Raw genomic sequence first — 23010 nt, forward strand, 5'->3', positions numbered from 1 at the left:
TAGTGTCCCTGGGTTCTCCGAGTGGGTCCCCCTGCCCAGCCACAATCCTCCAGGACCTCTGCAGAGGGAAAGCCGTGCTACGTCACCAGTGTGCGCCGTCCCTCAAGGGAAGCCCCGGGCCACCATGCCGTGCAGGGGCACTTTCAGCCTGAAGCAAAGATGGCCGAATGGGGTGTCTCCACACCCCCCTCCTCACACAGTTCCTCCTTCCCAGCTCCGGGACAACTGGTGGGGCTCTGGGCTGTGGGCACGGCCACAGGCAGGAGTTTATCCAGCCCTCCGGGGAGCCAGCTGCTAACCACAGGGTTTCTTTCAGCTTCCAGCTCGCCCCTCCATTCCCCTGGCCCCAAGGGTACCTGCAGCAGGCTATTTTCCCGGCCAGACACCGAGAGGCCGGCCCGGCCCCCTCTTGCTGTGTTTTACTGAGTGGTTCCCACTATCGCAGCTGAAGCTGCTCATGGGTTTTTCCCTTCTTCTTCTTTTTTTTTTTTTTTTTAAAAGAGCCCGTCGATCTCCAAACGCCAAACCCTGGCTTTCCCAGAACGCCGTGTGGCTGCAGGTCTTCCAGCCAGTTTATTCACTCATTTCAGAATGCAGACTCCCGGTTTCAGCAAGTATATGGCCTCTGTGGAACTAGAAGACCTCATCCAGCTGGCGCATCACTGTAACTGGTATTCTGGGTCACTTTCTAGTTTTTATCTAGTGTTTTTCACAGAGGTGTATTTTTGCCCTGTCTCACCTAGCCGCCATCTTGGTTTTTCTGGACATTTACTTTTAACAACATCTTCCTGAAAAATGGAAAATTATTCAAGGAAAGGTCTTTATTTAATTCACCTATCTTCAAAGTGTGGTCTGGGTAACTCCTAGGGGTCTCCCCAAGGTCAAAACAATTTTCATAATAATCATAACATGTTATTTGCCTTTCTTACTCTAATCCTTTCAGAGTATGGAATGGGAGTTTTGAGGCTACACGATGTACAATGAAGTCATCCCTCTGAAGGAACGTGTTATTTTTGCATTGTAAAAGTTTTTCAGTTTTAAATTACAATATAGTAAATTTAAACAGATATAAGCCATATATATAGAAGCATATGGACTCCTCAATATTTTCTAAGAACATAAAGGAGCCCTGAGGTCAAAAATTTGAGAACCACCAGTATAACTGATTTTTGGCTTTCCAGGCCAAAAGGAGAATATAGCACATGGTAAAAATTCACTGAATACTTTTGGGACACTAATGATGTTGTTCTTTGTTATTTAAAGTTCTGTTAGTCCATAATGACAGCAATACACAGTTCAAGCTCATAAGCCTTAGAAGAAACTTTCTACAACCTAGTCTAAACCAAGCATTGTGGGCTGCCCTCTTTCCAGTCCTTAGCTGAACTTTTTATTGTGATCAATTTGGTTTATTTCCCATCCTCTGAACACCTTCAGTTTCTGTCTCCGCACTTTTGGATATTCTACAGAATGGAATACTTGTTCCAGTCCATCTCAGTGACATTCTACCCTTCTTTTTCAGGGTTCATTTCAAATCCTTTCATTTTTTAAAAAAATGCAATTTTATTGAGATATATTCACACACCATACAAACCATCTAAAGTACACAATCACTGGCTCACAGTATCATCATATACTTGTGTATACATCCCCACGATCAATTTTAGAACATTTTCATTACTGCAGAAAAGAAATTAAAAGAAAAAAGAAAACCCAAATCCTCCCAATATCCCTTATCCCCCACTATTATTGACTTCTAGCATTGGTGTGGTACATTTGTTAATGTTGATGAAAAAAATATTAAAATATTACTGTTAACTATACTCCACAGTTTGCGATACATAAGGTACATTTTTTCCATATACCCCTCTATTATTTAACTCCTTGTAATGGTGTCATACATTTTTCTGGTTCATGAAAGAACTTTTAATATTTGTACAGTTAATCACAGACAATGCCCACCACAAGATTCATTGTGCTATATATCCCCATGTTTCAACTTCCAACTTTCCTTCTGGTGACATACATAACTTTCCCTTTCCTACTTTCTTTGTGAAGCCTTCTCCTCAGTCTAAAATTACATGCCCTTTCTGCTTATCTTTATAGCACTTCCTATGCACAGTCCTCTTTAAACAATTAATACTATATACTTCCTTATATCCCCAAACCCTCCAAAACTGAATTATTCTGCCATGTATGAACAATTTATCATAAAATTAGCCCCAATTATTAGAAGACATTAACTATATTTTATGTAACATGTATTGTGCACAGCAACAGGCATACTGACAACATGCCTGATTTGATTATCAGTCCCTTAAAAGCAGACAACTATGTGGAAGCCAATTTATTCCTGAAAAGATACATCCTATTGTCTGATAAATATGAGTCATTAGACAAGATATTTAAATCTTAGCCAGCAGTAGCAAATTCTTAAGAGGTGAAATGTCCAATTATGAGCTACTCTTAGGTTTTTGAGTCTATATTTCAGTGCCCCTTGAAAGTGATTTGAAGGAGATCTTCAAATATAAAAAAGCAAAAGAGAGGCCCAGTCTACATGATGTAAGTCTGATGATCAAATACTATTCTACTGTTTTCTCAGTTTTACTGGCCTAGACTGTTTTCACACATGGAGATTCAGAACTGCCTGGCTTTAAAAACAGTGTTAACAGAAATCCTCACAGTGAGAAGGATGAGATTATTTACAAGCTACGAATAGTGCCTAAGGCAAGAATTATACCAACAGTCACTTATGGGCTTTATGTTCCTAGAAAGTGACCTTTATAATATAATTATTATCAGGAAGTTCTTCTTAAACTCACAATGGATTAAAAACTAGTTGTTAACCTTCTTGAAAACTAGGAATGATTAGTTTGGTTCTTCTACACACAGGTACGACAACTGGCTCCAGATGCACCTCTTTTGAATCTTGTATTATACACACTGCTAAGGAGTTCTGTGGAAAATCCACTCATTGATACTAAAGAATCTTCTCTAATTTTTCACTCTATTTGTGATTCAAATTCCCCAAAAGCACTGTTAATTGTAAGGAAAATTCATCAATTAATGTAACCTCTTGTGCTGGTTTGGATGCATAATGTCCCCCCCAAAAGCCATGTTCTTTGATGCAATCTTGTTGGGGCAGACGTATTATTAGTGTTGTTTAGGTTGGAACCTATTGATTGTTTCCATGGAGAAGCGACTCAATCACCTGTGGGCGAGACCTCTGATTGGATAATTTCCATGGAGGCATTACCCTACCCATTCAGGGTGGGTCTTAATTGAATCACTGGAGTCCTATAAAAGTGTTCACAGACAGAAGGAGGTGCTGCAGCTTACAGACACATTTTTGAAGATGGTCATTGAAAGCAGACTTCTTACTCGAGTTTGCCTGGGAGAAACTAAGAGAATACCCCCAGACACCTAGAGAGAAATGTCCTGGGAGAAAGCCATTTTGGAAACACAAGCTGGGAGCAAAGAAGACGACACCAGCCACATGCCTTCCCAGACAACAGAGGTGTTCCAGACACCATTGGCCATTCTTCTATGAAGGTATCCTCTTGTTGACATCTTACCTTGGACACTCTTATGGCCTTGAGACTGAAACTTTGTAATCAAATGAACCCCCTTTATAAAAGTCGATCCATTTCTGGTGTTTTACAAAACGGCAGCACTAGCGAACCGGAACATCTCTCAAATTTTTTTAAACCATAATTAAGATATAGACATAGCAAATCTAGACAGTAACAAAAGAAATAAACCAATACTTGAATTCGGAAATTACAAATGGGGATTATAATAAAAGGTCTATGACCATCCCTCGATGAGCCCTTAAATGTGTATGCACCTTCCAACTTTCTGGAAAAGAGGGTTAATGACATAAAAGGGGGCTACAATTCACTTGTATTATGATAGTTACATAGGAAATTGTCCTTATTCTTAGGAGATACTTATGCTGAATTATTTAGGGTGCAAAGAATCATATCTGCAACTTATTTTCAAATTCATCAAAATTAATAAAATAAATATTTATTTAGATAGTTGATAGTTAAATATGGAAAAGTTGATGCCAGCAGGGATTTCAACTGGGCTATCCTATCAAGCTTTGGGATGTTTGAAAGGAGGAGGGTAGAGGCGGAGGTAGCATCCTTTTACTTTATGAAGTCCATAGGCAAATGAAATTTGCTATAAAGTAAACAGACTATCAAAAAGGTTGTTTTGTTTAGTCTTTAGTCAAAGGAAGACAAATTTAATGAGTCAGTTTAATAAAAGCCTTAACAAAGCTTTTTAATAAATGAAAATATTGATATTTGACTATATTACGTAAGTTATCTAAATAGCAAATTGATTTAACAACTCCAATATAGGGTCTATTCTCAATCCAATAATCAGAATGAGGTTTTTAAAAATACAGGTCAGATTCAAACGCTCCTATGCTTAAAGTCCTCCAGCCCTTCACTGGCTCTACAACACTTAAAACATTAAAAGCTACAAGGTCCCTCATCATCTTCTATTACCGAAACTCATTCTAGCCACTTCTTGTTCCTGAACTATGCCATGCAGCTTCTGCCCAGGGGCCTTTGCACTGGCTGTTCCTTCTTTCCTCAAATGTCACTATCTCACTGAGAACTCCCCTGATCAATTAAAATTACAGTTCTCCACCCCTTAATCTTATCCCCCCATCCTTGCTTTATTTTTCACCACAGCCCTTATCATTACCATACTCTTTTAAATTTAGTATATACATCCTAAGTTTTACTTATTCCTGGCTACCTTCTATTTCTAAAATACAAAGTCCATGAGAGCAGGGACTTTGTCTGCTTTGTTTACCAGTACCCCAGCAGCTAGATCACAATGAAATAAAGTGATAATGTAACACATTTATAGTCTCACTAATATCTGTGAGTCAAAATGAAGTCTAACTTATGACTGATCTCCCATCTAAGAAAGCTTATGTGGTGTAACCTCATACAGGGAAGCACACTGGCAAAATTTTGGTGTGGGCTTTTCAGTACTCAGCTGCACACAGATTGACTGGCTGTAACTGTCTTGTTGGTGGATTTGCCTCTCTCAAGCAGTCTCTAGGTTCCCTGAGGAGGACTTGGGTCCTTTTCTGTTATTTCCCAGAGTATATAAGACAGTACAGTACCATGGAGCAATTAGGCTTTAAAGATCCTTGTTCAGTAAATGAAAAATACTGACTCACATACGTATTTTACTTTTCACAATCTGCTAGAGTTAAAAGAGGTTAAGTTTTGGGATCAAATAGGATCTAAGTTCAAAATCTAGCTAAGATAACTTATAAGCCTGTATAACTTCTCTTTGCCTTAGTTTTCCTGCTTTTACAATAGACACAATGCCATTTCCTCCAAATGGTTGTTCCAAAAAGTCAAACGGCAAATCTGAAACTCCTTGTAAAACGTGACAAATATGGGTACTCAGAAAGAAATGCTAGTTTACAGCTGTGCTGGTTTAGATGTATTATGTCCCCCAAAACGCCATGTTCTTTGATGCAATCTTGTGGGGGAAGACATATTAGTGTTGATTAGATTGGAATTCTATGAGTTTCCATGGAGATGTGACTCAATCAACTGTGAGTGAAACCTCTGATTGGATAATTTCCATGGAGGTGTTAACCTGCCCATTCAGGGTGGCTGTAATTGGATCACGGGAGCCATACAAATGAACTGACAGACAGAGGGAATAGAGAGCAGCTAAGAGTGACATTTTGGAAAGCAACTGAGAGTGAAATTTTGAAGACGAGGTGCAGCTAAGAGAGGACAAAACACCTCAAGAGCAACATTTTGGAGAATGCCATTCTGAAACGCAACCTGGGAGCAAGCAGATGCCTGCCAAGTGCCTTCTGAGCTTACAGGGGTTTTCCAGACACCACTGGCCATTCTTCCATGAAGGTACCCTATGGCTGACGCCTTAGCTTAGACACTTTTATGGCCTTATGACTGTAACTTTGTAACCAAATAAACCCCCTTTATAAAAGCCAATCCATTTCTGGTATTTTGCATTTTGGGAGCATTAGCAAACCAGAACACCAAGCTTTTCTGAGAATTAAAAAACCAATTCTTTGCATCTCCTTTGTCTTAACTTCACCCACCTTCTCTCATAACACAGGGCAAATAAAACCTAATGATTTCTGTAAATAAAAAAGTTCTCAAATATCAATTTTATTTTTCCTATGCTTAGCAAGGTTCCTGGCAAAACAAACAAACAAACAAACCCCACCAAAACATATTAATTTAGAGGAATCAGTAGATATTGGTGGATGGGTTGAAGTAGCCCCTTCTTATGAAGTTAATACTCATTTGCAAAACAATCTCTACGGGAAGTCTCTTAAATGAAAATAAGATGTGTTTAAGACCTAGTGTTCACACGTGTTTATTTTTATTACACCAAAAATCAGACCCCCCATACAAATTCACAATGAAATGTGAAACAGGTTAATGAGAAGAATAAAAAAAATTCTTGTACTTACAAAGGAAACATTTTTTTTTCTATATTATGATTTTTCCTAATACGTATAAAGGAAGGTGTAATATAGTAAAATTACGTATCGTAATAAAAAGTACCATGGACCTAACACCCAAGTACGCTATTATCTGGCTAAGGAAAACCCAACATCGTTTTATTTCAATTCAGTGTGCTATACAAAGTGGCACTATTTTGTTACATAAGTATACGTTTACATGTAAATCTGGTAGTCCCCTATTTTTGAATCTGGTGCAAAGAGGAAAGAGGTACCCTGTTAACTGCCCACTTTAATTCTGCTGAGTAGTCATCTGCTGTTGTCCTAATTTATTCTATTAGTTACAGCTAATAAAAATTACATGAACTGTATCTTCTCATTAGCCATTGTTAAACTGTAAAAAAACACAAAAACAAAAATAAAAAAACCCACAAATCCTGTTACCACAACTAGTGGATATACATCACACTTCAGAGACGTTAACTCATAAACTCATAACCAACATACTATGAATTTTACCATTCATGCCAAAGAATCACCCCCTGCAGTCTCTAATGCTTCCTGCAGCAATCTGCTATAAGCGTTGCACACTGTAGAAACCATACATATACTAATGAATCAGAAGACTCCAGCTTAACAAGGATCAAGGTAGCTGGATATTCTTTGTCTTCTTTATTTTAAATCCCACTAAACTAGAAATGGCTAAATTTGCAATCTGTTTCTAAACCACTAATACTGTATGGCATTACATACCAAAAAATTATAAAGAAGTTCATGTAAAAGCATGTCTCTGGTTTTGCAAAGTTCAGGAACTTCTTTGAATCAAGCAAATCAAAAGAAAGCTTTGCCAACCCTTTTCAATTCCATGACCATAGGGAACCAAAGACCCTATAAATGAACGAAAAACATAAAAACAGTTGAGAAAAATAAGACATCTACCAGGCCTCATTCATTAGGCCTCAGGTTTTCCCCTCCTGTACCATGCACTGCAGAAATCAATAAAAAGTGACAGACATGCATCTTGGACTGCTAATTTCAGTCTCCATCTATAAAAAAGGGAGTTTTCAAACCAATAATCTCAAATTGCTCTTTAATTCAAAGGCTTGGTACTGTGCATTTGTAATCAATGCTAAAAAAAAGATAGGTCAATGATTTTATCTGAGGCCTGGAGTGAGAAGTTTGATTAATTTGAAACTATGTTTCCATATCTGCAAAATGGAACTGCTGGACTGACACTTTCATGTAAGCAGAGAGAACAACAGGGTTAAATCTTAGCAAACTCTTGGAAGTTGTACTGTTTTAGACCTGAAGGATCTTGAATGATACCTACTCAAACCACTACTTTGAATTCAGATGGGACCATCATCTACTGCAGAGCACTGGTTGTCAATTTTAATCGTTTCTATATATTATCTTTATCTATAAGAATAAATTAAAAAGGACAAAAGAAAAGTAGTGCTTCTAAATCACAGGCTGTATAAACTGCATACAAGTGAGACAACAACAGAAATAATTAGGTACACTGACAGCAATAATCTTTAGCCTAAGTTAGTTACCGGACATAAATTTTTTGTTTCATAATAACAGAAGAGAAAAAAAAATAATGACAAGTTAAATGTTGGGAATATACTACTAATAGTTGTATATAAACCAAATTATTTTTAGCTTGGTGTGAACAGAATCTTCTTATAATATATTGGAACACTTTTCTCCGACAAGTCAGGTGTTGCCTATGAAGCTACTTTATTAACTCCTTTTAAAGACTGATTAAATAAAAATACAATTAAGTTCTTAACTGCAAAAATATAATCTGTCCAATATCATAGGACATCTAAGCAAGACACTGTAGAGTACCTAACATCTCTCCCATGTTAAAGAAGAGGTACCTGAAGGGTCAGTAAAAACAAATGGCTTTTTAAGTCCTATGGCTATGCAGGACAGAACCAAAAGTAGAACCCAGGTCTCCAGACTCCTTAAAACCGATGAACTATATGCTGTCTATAGAAGACTTGTTATAGATATAAAGAAACAAATAGGTTGAAAGCGAAAGGATGGAAAAAGATATTCCATGGAAACAGTAACCAAAAGAGAGCTGGAGTGGCTATACTAATGTCACACAAAATAAACTTTAAGACCCATCTAACAACAGCAAACTACACATTCTTCTCCAATGCTCATGAAATATTCTCTAGGACAGACCATACGTCTAGGCCCAAAAATCAAATCTCAATAAAGTTAATCAAAATGCAGTGCAAAGGTAATCAAAGTTCAGTGCAAAGTATCTTCTCCGATCACAATATAATGAAACTAGAAATCAGTAACAAGGAAATCCAGGAAATTCACACATATGTGGGAAAACACTCAAATAACCAAGATGTCAAAGAAGACAAATCAAAATGGACAAATCTTTAGAAAAACAGATCAAGGAAAAAAGGAGAAAAGACTAAATTAATAAAATCAGGAATGAAAGTAGGGACATTAACATCAACCTTAAAGAAATAAAAAGAATAAGAGAACGTTACACTCCCCAATTCCTTGTTACTCCATCATTAAGCAACCACTAATCTACTCTCTTTCTCTGTGAATTTTCATTTTCTGGACAATTCATATCAACAGACTCATATAATAATGTGGTATTTTCGCCACTGGTTTCTCTCAACATGTTTTCAAGGTTCATCCACGCTGTAGCACATACCAGAACTTCACTGCTTTATCAACATTGGTCAGCAATTATGATTTATCAGTTGATGAGTAGATAAACAAAATGTGGTGGTGATATATAAATAGAATGGAGTACAATTCAACTATAAAAAGGAATGGCCACACATTGCATGATTCCATTTATATGAAATGTCCACAATAGGCAAATCTATATATAGAGAATATATATAGAAGCATATAAGTGGTTGCCAGGGCTTGGGGTAAAGTGGAATGGGGAGTGAGTGCTCGATGGGTATAGGATTTCTTTTTGGGGTGATGAAAATGTTCTGGTATCCGATAGTGGTTGATAAACTAGAAACCATTGAATCACATGCTTTAAAAAGGTTAGAACGGTATATTAATTATATTAAAATAAAATGTTATATAAGTAAATGTTACCTCACTTAATTAAACAAAAAAACCAGTGGACTTAAACCTAACCAACAGCAAGAAACCAACTAGGGAAGTCCTTTGAGTGCTCTTATCTTTATAAACCTAGATCAAAACCAAGATCTAAAAAGAATTACCATATACTTCAAAACTGAGACACCTGTATAGTTTTACCTACCATAAAAGGAATAGATAAGGAAAAAAAAGGCATAGATGAATTTTAAGGGACAGGTTTATATTGATCTCTATACTCACTTTTTAAATGGAAAAAAAACCCACCACAACTATTTTAGTAAGTGTCACAGGAAAATACAAACATCCATTAATCCTGTCCTCCCTTGACAAAGTATGGATGCAGTAGTGACTCACCGAGCTTCTCTGGTACATCGGGCCCTGTGCCTGCAATACAGCTGCTCTCCAGGCCATAGGTGGGATCCACTTTCCCAGAAGCTCGTGCTGCATCTTGTACTTTTTTGACATGCGCTTCAACCAATTCCAGAGGTACCTCCTCCCGGACCCGAGAAAACTCCTCTGTTTAAGAATAAAGACGGAACAATGATCCGATTTTGCACAAATACTCACTACAGTATAAGACACTAGAAAATCCAACACATTAGTGTCTTGGGTGAAGCGACCTCTGAAAAATAACTTGATCCGTCTGGAACTCAGTCCTTGCACCAGCAAAATGAGAGGGCCAAAACGAGATAAGCATTTATAATAATGAAATTCTGACTCTGGGTTTTATCCTAAATGTCATAGTACCTTGCCATATTGTTTTAAATAAAAGTGATTTTAAATTTCTATCAGTAAGAATCAAAATTGCCTTCCAAATTTTATCTAGTTATCTGCTAGTCAGGTTGATAATCAAGAAAACAAAAATTAAACAATCATAAAGCCCAGAAAGAATATTGATATCAGAAAGTTCTAGTTATAATTTATATATCCAAGAATATTAAACAACTTCCATTTAAATTTGAGCTAATGTGAATTAATATATTAAACCATTATCTGGAGAAGTTTTTTTGCTTAGAGAGAAGTCCATACCCAAAGCTGCTTTCGCTGCAGCAGATGCCACACGTGGGTCCACCACAGATGCCAAGAAAGCAACAGTGCTCATGACTGGGTTTCCTGACTGACTGAAAGGGACAGGCTGGTAGGCTAGAGGCCCAAGGGAAGCATCTGAATTCTCAAGGTACGGGTCCTCAATGGGAAGCCTCAAAAAGTGGAGGATGCACTCATCTTGGGTACGACTTCCAACATGTTCTGACACTTTGTTCCAATCATCCTTGTACATCTCCAGGGCCTTAAACAGGAAAAACAAGAGCTTTAATGTTAGGTAACAGCAAAGTGACATGTAAAGACATCAAAGTCTTTCTTTAGATACATAAACTGTCTTTTAACCAGCTTTAACAAAACAATGAAATTAGTTATATTGCACATCAGAAAATAGGTAGATGGCTTGCCTTATATTAAAATCTCAATGAAAAAAAGAAAAAGAAATAAAAAGCATCCATACTGAAAAGAAAGAAGCAAAACTCTTTTATTTATGCAGAATGATTATTCATATAGAAAATCCTAAAAATTTTTCTTACTGAAAGTAAAAAGTTTAGCAAGTTTGCAGGATAGAAGCACAACAGAAAAATTCAACAGTGTTTCTATATATACTAGCAGTAGACAACAGTAAATTGAAAAGAAGAATCATTTGTAATAGCATACAAAGGTAAACACAGGAATGAATCTAACAAAGTAAGTGCAAGAAGAATATGTGGATAATAATAAAACACTGGTGAGAAAAATCAAAGAAGGCTTAAATAAATGAAGAGATATACTGTGCTCATGCATTAGAAGTCAAGATGTCAATTCTCTCCAAATTCAACCTACATATTCAGTACAATAAAATTAAATTCAAGGAGGGTTTTTTGGTTGAAATTGACAAGCTGATTCTAAAATGTATAAAGTGTATACATTTCAAACTTAAAAATTTATGACTTTTTAGAGAAAATCCTGAAAAACTCCAATGGAAAAGAATAAAAGGAATATCCATGGAGAATGGGGGGTGGGGATGGGGTAAAATAGTAGGATGAAAACCAGAAATGTGGGGCTCTAAGAAAGTCAAGGAATTAATTGGGTTAAAAAAAAATCTATTTGTAGTCTTCTGAAGTTGTTACTCTCACACAGTTCTCTTTAGATTCATGGTTCTTAACCAGAGGCAATTTTGCAAGGTACATTTGACAAAGTCTGAGGCACTATTGGTTAACACAACTGGGGAAGTGCTATTGGCATGCTGTGAGTGGGCTGAAGCCAGAGATGCTATTCAATATCCTACAATGTACACAACATCCCCCCACAACGTAAACTATCTGGCCCAAATATCAGTAGTGCCATTGTTGAAAAACCCTGTTCTGGAGTCTAATTTGCTGACACCACACTGTGAGATGAGCTTCCAATGAAAACGGTTCTCTTCATGTTTATTTGGCTCACTGACTTCTTAATGCTGGCCTCCAATTACTACTCTAGGCTTTCATTCTCAATGGAACGGTAGAGGACTGCTCAGAACCCCAGTGAGCTAACCGACCTCCTCATTAAACCCCCTGAAAAATGAGAGTAATCCAGAGTTTCCTTTGGATAATCAGAGAACTCTCAGCGGTCTCAGGTCATTCTAGGAGGTCTCAGGTCTCAGGTTGTTATAATGTAGAAAAAGTCCTATATCATAAGAAAAGAGAAAAATCAATCTATCTCACTACAGTGCTTACACCCAGAACAGATCTACTGGGACCATCCTGATTATGGGAAGGGAATTCCTTGATGTGATCCCTCACAACCTCTTCCAACAAATTTGCTTTTTCTTTAATTCATTTTCCTTCACCTAGGGAAAAATAAAGTTCAGGAAGGTTTTTCCAGAATAACACTGGAATTGGGGAATCCTCTGAGATGTAAAAATCCAAGCAGGAGTCAACATCTGGAGAAGCCTAAGACTGAGACAACAGAAAGGTCTGAGCCTGGGCACTGATGGCAGCATTATATAAGGGGGCAGACTGGAGAGATGTTTTCACAACAGAAAATGGTGACAGATTGGCCAGGAAGCAGGTGGGGGAGGAAACAGAGAAAACTTATTAGTAGATATTTTATAATATTTCAAAGTTCATTCATCCCTCCTGCCACAACCTTGGTTCAGGTCTTCATTAATAACCTGGATTCTTAGAACTGCCAGTCCCTCCAGCCTCAATATCATCCTGCTCCCTACCACTAGAGTGAAGTGTGTTTCATGCAAATATTTTTTCTACTCCTGCCTAACATTAATGATGAGTGATGACTCATCATTATCCTATGGAATTAAGGCCAATCATAATTGGAGCTTTCCCTACTTCTTCTACACCACCCTTCTAGTGACAAACATTAATAACCCTCATATATTTTATTTATAGGTACAGAATTTTATGTCCATTATTTATCATGGGGAAATTAAATATGTGGCATGAAAAAGCAAAGCACACATGATAAAGATTTAAGTTAAAAGTGGAGAATCAATAAGCTCACAGATTCAGGTTTGTCAACTTCAAGCACAGGGACACACTTATAAATGACTAGGAAGAATATTACAATCAGTTGACGAAGTTACAAAAATATTTTGCAAGTCTCTTTTAAAAATTCCTATAATCACCATGGACAAGAATGGAACTATTAAATTCTTCTTTCTATTACCCTGCTTCTATCAATGCAACTTCAAACTGCTGTATAGGAATGGGTGGTCTCAAGAATAAGAAGTAATTGGGATGCTGCCTGAGGGATGTATTTGTCAATAAAATGGTATCATTCTTTTTCTGAGACAATAAATCCCCATAAACCTTTTTATTAAGAAGTTGATTCATCAACTTATTAGAGAGAAATGGACTTTGGCTATAAATCCACTTAAAAATTATTATCTGCCTTCATTACCAGCAAATAAATTACATAAATAGAAGATATTAGTGGTAAACAATGCTGTCGAGAAGCCTTTTATTTCCCTTTGTGTACACGTAGACAACACCTGTTGATTCAGTTGCATGTTTAAAAGAAAAATCAACCACTGCAGAGATTACACATGCAGGAGGGAAAATGCACCACTGTGTAAGGATACTGTGGTTTTCCTGGATATGTTCAGGATAAACAGTAGCTCAGTCATTCTTATCTCACTTTGTATTTACTATCCACTAATCTAAAATATAGAAGAGGAAAAAATTCTGAGTATCAGTGTGAGGCAAGAAAAGCACTACTAATGAGGGTTGTAGTTACAGTAGGTATTGCACAACTAAATTTCTTCCCAGTGCCCAAAGATTCCCAAACAGCAATATAAACGCAGGTTATGTTCCCCTAGAAGTATTCAGTACACTATTCTTTTTAGTTAACATCCATGGCAGAGGTGACTGGACAAAATTATCCTGAAAAGAAATAAAAAACAGCTTAGAAAAGAAACTTTGCACATCACTGATACAGAATGGGCAGACAAAAACTAATTAGGGGTAAAAACACTAAGAAACCTTTTTGAATTCTGGTCAATAGAGAAAGCAAAGAAAGAACAAGGAAAACTAGACAAGGTATAAAAAATAAAAGGAAACTTGTTACTCCACCACTAAAACTTAAGAAACCACAACTATTTTAACAACTTGAGAAACAAAATATCCACCCTACAGAAATCTGAGACATCACCTGGCCCTGGGACCTCAAAGTGCGGTCTAAGAACCCATAGAGGACCAAACCCTTTAGGGTGCTGCAATGTCAAAACCATCTTCAAAATAATACTAAGATATTATTGTCTTTTTCCTTATGATGACATTTACAATGACGGTTCAAAAGCAATGGGGGCGTGGGGGGGGTGACCGCTGGCACATTATTAAAAATTAAGGCAGTGGCACCAAACTGTTATACTGGTCACAATTCTTCAATACTTACAGACACAAATAAACAAAAAAGCCAGCTGCACGTAAACATTTTCTTGATAAAGCCATAAAAATTATTAATTTTACTAAATCTAAACACCTAAGTACATGTCTTTGTAATAGCACGATGGCTATCTCAGGGAAAAGCCCTTGTGCAATTGTTAAGAGTTTACAGGTCAGCTAGACAATTTTTTTTTCATGGAACACTGTCTTCACTAGAAAGAATGGCAAACAAACCTTGGTTTTACAGACATGGATATCTGGCAGATATTCTCTCAAAAAATGAACAAAGTGACTCTGGCATTTCAAGGAAAACAACCCAGAGTAGTTTGTTGCCAATAATAAAACTTGAGTTTTTAAGTGAAAATTAAGAACTCTGGAAAATGAGTATCTGCCACAAAAAAATTTTCCTAATATTTAAATGACTTTTCTTGATGAGATTGGTAGTAAAATTATAAAATCAGAGTTTTTTCTTTATTGGATAATGAGTTCTATCAACATCTGTAAAGTCTGCATAATTCAGTAAATCAATTTTTTCCAGTTTACCAATGCAAGATGTTACATAATCATACATGGGTAAAAGATCCATTCCAAGTACAAAAAGTATCAAAGGATTCTACACTGTAACTAACTGTTAAAAAACTACCAGTGGTCAAGTTTTGCTATATTATCAAAGAATACCCATATAATGTGAAGAGGCCATTAAAACACTCCTCCCCTTTTCAAACTACACATCCTTGTGATTCTGGTTTTCTTAATGTACTTCAACCAAAACAGCATACTGAATGGAGAAGCAAATATGAGAATCCTGTCATATTTCATTAACCCAAATATTGTAGACATTTGCTAAAATGTATAAAGCCATTCTTTCACTAATTTCTTTAGTTTTCAAAAAGTTATTTTTCATACAAATGTTAATTATGTCAACATACAATGGGTTAATTATTTTCAAATGAATTAATAAATAACATTTATCTCAGTTGTAATTTCTAATCCAGAAAATACTTATAGATAAACCACATAAATAAAAACTCTTTGGAATCCTGAAGATAACTTTAAGAGTATAAATAGGTACTGAGATTAGATCAAAAAGTTTAAGTAAACTGCTGACCTAGCCTAATCTCCTATTTGATACTTAAAATCTTATATATGATATACAGGTTTGGATTTGATAGAATACTCCAGTGCAAGGGAGCATCTCCCTCTATGAAAACACTGCTATATGTTCTAGTTTTAAGAGTCAAAACAGTTCTTCCTTTACAAGAAGCTAAAATGTGCCTATGCAGTTGTTTTCAGTAAGTGAACGAACAGCAATCACCAACTCCTCCTAAGCTGCCCCCACTACTGAAACTAGAAACCTAGATATTTGTTTTCCCAGCATCACATGCAGTAAAAATTATGAGACACATTTTGATCAATGAGTTATAATGGGAAAACTGCTGAGAGCCTTCTGGAAAAGTTTTTTCTTCTAAGAAGAACCCAAGAAGAATACTCTCCAGAATGGCCTTTTCAAACTTTCTTCTGATCTTGAATAGAAATGTGAACCCTGGCATAAGCAGCCATGTTGTGACAAGGAAGCAAAAAAAGAGAAAAAACATGGAGAGCTAAGGAAGATAGAACAAAACAACAGAAAAGCTAGGGACCTGATGACATAATAGTTGAGCAGTGGGACAAACCCTGGAACCTCCAATTTGAAGGCTTCAAGTCAAACAAAAAACAAATGTATTCTTGTTTAATCCTTCTAGTGAGTTATCTGTTCGCTGCAAGCAAAAGCTTTCCTAATAGATATTAACAATTAACTTCCTCATTTGGTCCTAATTCTGCTCCCTTAGGTACAGTCTACCAACAAACACTAAGTAATGTCAAGAAATCTTCCATCTCACCCAAACAACTGTTGTTTTATAACAAAACAAAAATGGTCCTTCGGCAATGGCTGATGAACATGTAAACCAATACTCTCTATTTACTACTCTTTAGAGTAGAAATAGCTGCTAAATTCTGGCTGTGTAAGCAATTTCAAGAATCTCAAAAGATAAGAAGAAATTCAAACAAGCATTCCACAAGCTGCCTGATAAATATGCCATCATCATCACTGGTTACCACAGTCTTCTCCTTCCCCCCAAACAGTAGTTTCAATGGCAGGCATCATCAGCTACTACTCTGGAGTACTTCTGGGAAATATGGAGTTTGTATCCACAAATGCATAAAAACACTAGGCAAACAATCTAAAATGATTGAGGCGGGCTACACCAAAACACAAACTAAAACAAAAACAAAAAACAAGCAAGCAAGCAAACAAACAAAAAACCTGGAATCTGAAGACATGTCCCACTTTAAAAGATACCTAAGAGGAGGCCAGTTACTGCTAGGTAGGAAAGAAGGCCCAGAATTGTCAGATCTTCCAAGTTGGGGGGAGAAGTCAGAAATCTAGATTACTATGTCAAAGCTTCAGTACTTACTTAAATGTTGGCAATGGACACAAAAATGTAATAAAGGAAACAAACAAAAGAAAATATGGGCCAAGAAGTACACATCTAGGCTCGATCATGATCACCCCTTCTGACACTGAGCACTGTACCTCTAGTATAATATTTAAATACCAACAGCTGAAAAAAATTCAAACGAAACTCATTACACTGCTCAAAAACTTTCAGGATAAATTCCACAGGTATTTTATAAATGCTAGTCACAGAAATCATAGAACCCATCTCAAATGTGGATAAATGTGGTCAACCTTCAAACTACTTACCTCCAGGAGGAGAAGTGTCTCCTGTTCAGTCCACTCTCTTCCAGCACTAGCACCTTTACTCTAAAGGAATAAAAGTAGAACTTATTTACTCATTCTTCAAAGGGTGAAGGTGGAGTTCAGGATGATTCTTTTCCTAGGCTTAGGGGACTACAAGGGAAGTCCCTGAGTAACAGGAATGAAAACTTATTTCAAAGATTTCAGCCAATCAACCAAGTATCCTTGAACTATTTCAATATATTATTTTTATTATCTTGGTATTAGGTAACACCTTTTGTAAGCTACAAAGGCACAATATTTTTAAATTCAGTTTTACTGAGATATATTCACATACCATACAATCATCCAATGGTGTACAATCAACTGTTCACAGTACCATCATATAGTTGTACATTCATCACCCCAATCTATTCTTGAACATTTTCCTTATACCAGAATCAGAATAAAAAATAAAAATAAAAAAGAACACCCAAACCACCCCCCCATCCCATCCTATTTTTCATTTCGTTTTTGTCCCCATTTTTCTACTCATCCATCCATAAACTGGATAAAGGGAGTGCAATCCACTACGTTTTCAGTATCAAGGCTACTGGGTTGCAGTTTGGTAGTTTCAGGTATTTACTTCTAGCTATTCCAATACATTAAAACCTAAAAAGGGTTATCTATACAGTACTTAAGAATGTCCACCAGAGTGACCTCTCGGCTCCATTTGGAATGTCTCAGCCACTGAAGCTTTATTTCATTTTGCATCCCCCTTTTAGTCAAGAAGATGTTCTCAATCCCACGATGCCAGGTCCAGATTCATCCCCGGGGGTCATATCCTGCGTTTCCAGGGAGATTTACACCCCTGGGAGTCAGGTCCCATGTAGAGGGGAGGGCAGTGAGACCATCTGCCAAGGTGGCTTAGTTAGAGAGAGAGACCGCCACATCTGAGCAACAAAGAAGCACTCAGGGAGACTCTTAGGCACAATTATAAGCAGGTTTAGCCTCTCCTTTGCAGTAACAAGCTTCATAGGGGCAAGCCCCAAGACAGAGGCCTCAGCATGTCAAGCCATCAGTCCCCACTGTTTGTGAGAACATCAGCAACAATCCAGGTGAGGAAGTCCAACACCTCCGCATCCTCCTCCAGCTCCTCAGGGGGTTCCGAATATATATTTTTATTTTCCACCCAAATTCCTTTGGGATGTGTTGCTATTTCACTCTAACCTATACAAACCTACCATATCTCACTTCCAATACAAAGTTCCATGTAATTGTGGTGTTTGAACAAACTGACTGTAGAAGTTATATTGTTTAGAAAATATAGATCCTACACCAAATAAACATTTCTTCCCTTGGTCTCACATGCAAGTTGAAGTTTCAACACACAGTCAGTTTCAACCTTTACCCTTTGGCCTGATTTGCCCTAGTCTTAACCAGATCTGCTTCACTCATATCTCTAATTGTAAAGTCTGGGCTCTTTTTCAGCTTTTTTTTTTTTTTTTAACAGTTGCTGTATGTGTTGACACTGACATTCATATCTGCCGAGCTCTAACTCTGAGTTTCAGGTGTCACACAGATACCCAATGTTCCAGAGACCAATCAGGTTATATACCAAAGGATCAACATCTGAGTTTAGAGACAGCCACTACAATTCAGGAATAGATTTGACTGCTATTAAGAGCTTACAATGTAGGGCCATTACAATTATCATTTCCCTGTTAGTCTGTGCTCTAAGATTCAATTCTGAATTTACACATTGTAGTTAGCCCATATCAGTGAGGCATTATATTAGTGCCTTTGTTCCTGGAGTACTTCACTCAAAATGTTGTCTACAGGATCCCTGCACCTCCTTGTGTGTCTCACAACTTCACTCCTTCTCATAGTTGCTCAATATTCCATTGCGTGCATATACCAGAGTTCACTATTCTGTTCCTCAGTAAGTGTACCCTTAGGTCACCTCCACTCACTGCAAATCATGAATACTCCCTCCATAAACACCAACGCAAAGGCACAATATTTTAATGCATACCATGAATCATGAATATTTGGTATTAATTTGATGGAATATTCTTTTTAAGATTCAAGGACAAGATATACTATATATAAAGCACTCTGATGGGTACTTCCAATTCTGACAAGCCCATATTATCTCATTATTAACATATCTTGATTAAAACAATTCTCATGGCTTTCCACTAGAGTCCAGATTTCACCTAAAGGTGCAAGTGACCCCCTACACTACAAATCATTTTTTCTATGGGAGTCTCATGCTTATAATTCATGTGAGCTTAGGAGTATGGTACAAAAACTAAGTTTGTGTTATATAAATTACAATTATCAGTTCATCCGTACTTCTTGATTTGCTCTGTTTCCTTCACAGATTTCCAGAGGACTGGATGTGTAACATGCTTGACATTATTATTTAGCTGTAGATATTACTAATTCAAAATATCCATTCTAACATATTATGCCTTCTCTACACAAATACAATTTTTTGAAAGTACAATGTAATAAATGAAAACATCTACTCATGGTATCTTTGTGCTATTAAAATTTCCCAATGTTATGTCCAAGAGATTCAAATTCAACCACATTATTGTATGAAGATGTAGGTTATTTCTTTTCATTTATGCCCAGTATTCCATTGTTTGAATATAACAATTTATTTTTCCATTTCACTGATGGAAACATTTGGTTTGTTTACACTTTGTGGCTATTATGAATAAGACTGCAGTAGATATCTCTGCACATTCCTTTATACATTTATCCTGTTTTATACCTACTTATCTTGTTTATATAACCAAATGCTGGACAACTGGGCAAATAGTATGTTTAGCTTTAATAGTGTTTTCTACACTTTTATTTTATGGAAGACTTTTATGTAGACTGCTATTATTTCTTCCTTAAATGTTTGGTAAAATTTATCACTGAAGCCATCTGGGGCCAGTTTTACTTTAGGAAAGGTGTTTCACTACATGTAGATATAGAAGACATAGAGCAAAAAAAAAAAAGACATAGGGCTATGCAGATGTACTAGTTTCTTGTGGCTGCTATAACAAATTAACACAAACTTGAAGTTATAAAACAGAAATTTCTTCTCTCACATTTCTGTGGGCTAGAAGTCCAAAATCAGTATCGCTGGGCCGAAATCAAGTTGTTCGCACGGCCATATGTTCCCTGGAATTCTAGGGGAGAATCTATTCCTTGCCTTTTTCAGATTTTGATGGCTGCTTTAACATTCCTAGGCTTGTGTCCACCTCACTCCAATCTCTGCCCTGATGGTAATTATCATCTTTCCTCTTCGGTAAACTCTCCCTTTAGCTCTCTCTTCTAAGGACACTTGGGGACTTACTCAGTCTACTACATCAGGTTATCTATTCCATCCTGGGGGAACTTCGATATTTTGTTGCTTTCAAGGAATTTGTCCATTTCACCAACCAACTACCATCAAGTTGTTCTTCATGTTATTATCTTTTCAATGATCATAGAATCAGTAGTGATATACTCTTTTGTTCCTGATACTGGTAATTTATGAGTTTTTTTTATTTTTCTTGCTCACTCTGGCTAGCGGTTTATTAAATTGATCTTTTGAAAGAATGATCTCCTTATTTCACTATTTATTCTATTGTTTGTTTTCTATTTTATTAATTACACACTTATCTTTATGCTTTTCTTGCTAAGCTCACTTTGAATTTAATTTGTTCTTTTACTAGTTTCTTGAGGTGTAAACTTAGATCACAGATTTGAAGCCACTTTTATTTTCTAAGGTAATAACTTCATGCTATCAATTTCCATCAAAGCATGGATTCAGCTGTAACCTACCAATTGTAGGCAGTACTTCCATTTACTTTCAGTTCAAAATATTTTTTAGTTTCACTTCCTTTGCATTGTTCCTTGATCCATAGGTTATTCAGAAGTATGCTGTTTAATTTTCAAATATCCTGCATTTTTCCAGCTATCTTCCCGTTACTGGTTTCTAGTTTAATTTTGTTTTGGTCAGTGAAGATACTTTCTGTCTTCAATCTTTCAAAAATCACTGAGACCAAATGAGACCATAATGTCTTCTTTGACTAAGCTGTCAGTGAAGAGGCTGGTGAGGATGGCGGCAGGAAGCATGCCTAGCAGGACGCAAGAGTATTGCCAATTTTGTTTGCTCTGTTTTGGAAAAGGCTTTAAGAAGAGGAGAAGCTTTTTCACTTCATCCTCAAATACCTTTTCCAAATACCTGCATCTCCTGATGAATTTACTGAAGACCTGAGCATGGTTTCAGACGGTTTCATGATCTTCATTTGCTGAAAACACACAGTGGTTGGTCATCTTGGTCTTGTCACCATCATCTATGTGTGTTCCTCCAGGGGCCAGCATACTGCCAGCCACGAGGATATCGAAGAGTGTGTCTGCATAATGACGACAGTCTAATCTAAAGCCTGTAGAGTCCAGAAATTTGGCTATAGCTTCAAGGTCATCACCTGCCTCATTAATCCCCTGGACAAATGTATCCCTGAAGACCATGGGTTCGAATTTCTCTTTTTCATCCCTTTTCCAAGTTTTGAACCGCTGGCCTGTTAGCACTGGCTTCTGATGGTTATTCATAAAATTTCTTGATTGCAATGGGGAGCTCTCTCCTCCTCATCCCTTGCCCAGAGCTAGCCCAGCCCGGACCTCCCGCAGCAGCTGCATTCGGAAGTGCCATGCATGAGACAAGGTACAGCCGCCACTTCCTACCGTGTGGCCGGCCTCATAGGGTCTCCCAGGGCTGTAAAACTTTTTAAAGCATGGATGGCAGAAAAAGATGCCAACTCTGTTACCTCCTCTTTGAGAAAAGCCAAAAAGACAAGAGGCTGCTTGAACTCTTTCCAGTTAACAGGGTGTGGATCATTTTGCTAAATATTTCACAGACGCAGGTCTGAAAGAGCTTTCTGACTTTCTCTGAGTCCAGCAGTCCCTAGGCACCAAGAAGGAGCTTCAGGAGTGTATTTCTCATGAATGCCCAATCATGGAGATGGTGCTCTTTGTCAAAGAAGAAATGAATAGGAATGATCTTCTGGAAACAGCAGTGATTGGACTTCTGTGGACCTGTATAATGAATGCTGTTTAATGGAACAAAAAGGAGGAACTTGTTGCACAGCAAGCCTTTAAGCACCTGAAACAATAGGCTCCCCAACTGGCTGTGCTCAGCTTCCAAAGTCAGTCAGAGCTGAACCCCTCCAGAAAGTTCAGGAATACTGTTAGGACAATATCCATTTCATGAAAGCCTTTGAGAAGATTGTGGTCCTCTTTTATAAAGCTGATGTCCTGAGTGAAGAAGTAATATTGAAATGATAAAAAGAAGCACATGTTCCCAAGGGCAAAAGAGTTTTTCCTGACCAGATGAAGAAATTTGTTGAATGGTTACAGAATGCAGAAGAAGAATCTGAATCAGAAGGTGAAGAAAACTAGACGGTTCAACAAAGCACAACACCTAGGTTAACACAACACTTTTGACTGGGAATGCTGAACCATTTGGGAAGAGAAACTTGGCTTCTCTTTTCACAAAGAAAAAAAAATAGGATAGGTTTCCCTTGTGTGGAGGGGGAGACGGCTTTTGCTTTTGTTGTTTTGTGTTTAGTGGAGCCCTGAGGCATCAGATATTATACTTGGGACTCTACCTCTCACTCACTGTATGCTAACTTAAAAGACATTCAACAGGAGTCAATTAGGAATCTGAAAATTAAATACTCAACAGATCCCTTTTTTAGCTGTATTTTTCAGGTACTGTGTGGTGAACGTCCCACTGGTGTCTATCACAGGGCCACTTT

At 37.2% G+C, this 23010-nt stretch overlaps 1 protein-coding gene and 2 pseudogenes across 2 annotated transcripts in view; 1 reads left to right on the forward strand and 2 right to left on the reverse strand.

Annotated features, from left to right (window-relative positions):
- Positions 1–23010, reverse strand: part of SMARCC1 (SWI/SNF related, matrix associated, actin dependent regulator of chromatin subfamily c member 1) — a 243667-nt gene that overhangs the window by 71920 nt on the left and 148737 nt on the right. For both annotated transcript variants that reach the window (XM_037849833.1, XM_037849824.1), the window contains exons 19-21: positions 17234–17293; positions 10613–10871; positions 9938–10099 (exon numbers count right to left, since the gene is read on the reverse strand). In XM_037849833.1, the coding sequence (XP_037705761.1) occupies positions 9938–10099; positions 10613–10871; positions 17234–17293 (481 nt within the window). The remainder of the gene's footprint in view (positions 1–9937; positions 10100–10612; positions 10872–17233; positions 17294–23010) is intronic.
- On the reverse strand, positions 20269–22412 carry LOC119544397 (annotated as a pseudogene).
- LOC119544400 lies at positions 21974–22651 on the forward strand (annotated as a pseudogene).

Source organism: Choloepus didactylus, chromosome 1, assembly GCF_015220235.1.
Source record: "Choloepus didactylus isolate mChoDid1 chromosome 1, mChoDid1.pri, whole genome shotgun sequence".
Classification (NCBI taxonomy): Eukaryota; Metazoa; Chordata; class Mammalia; order Pilosa; family Megalonychidae; genus Choloepus; species Choloepus didactylus.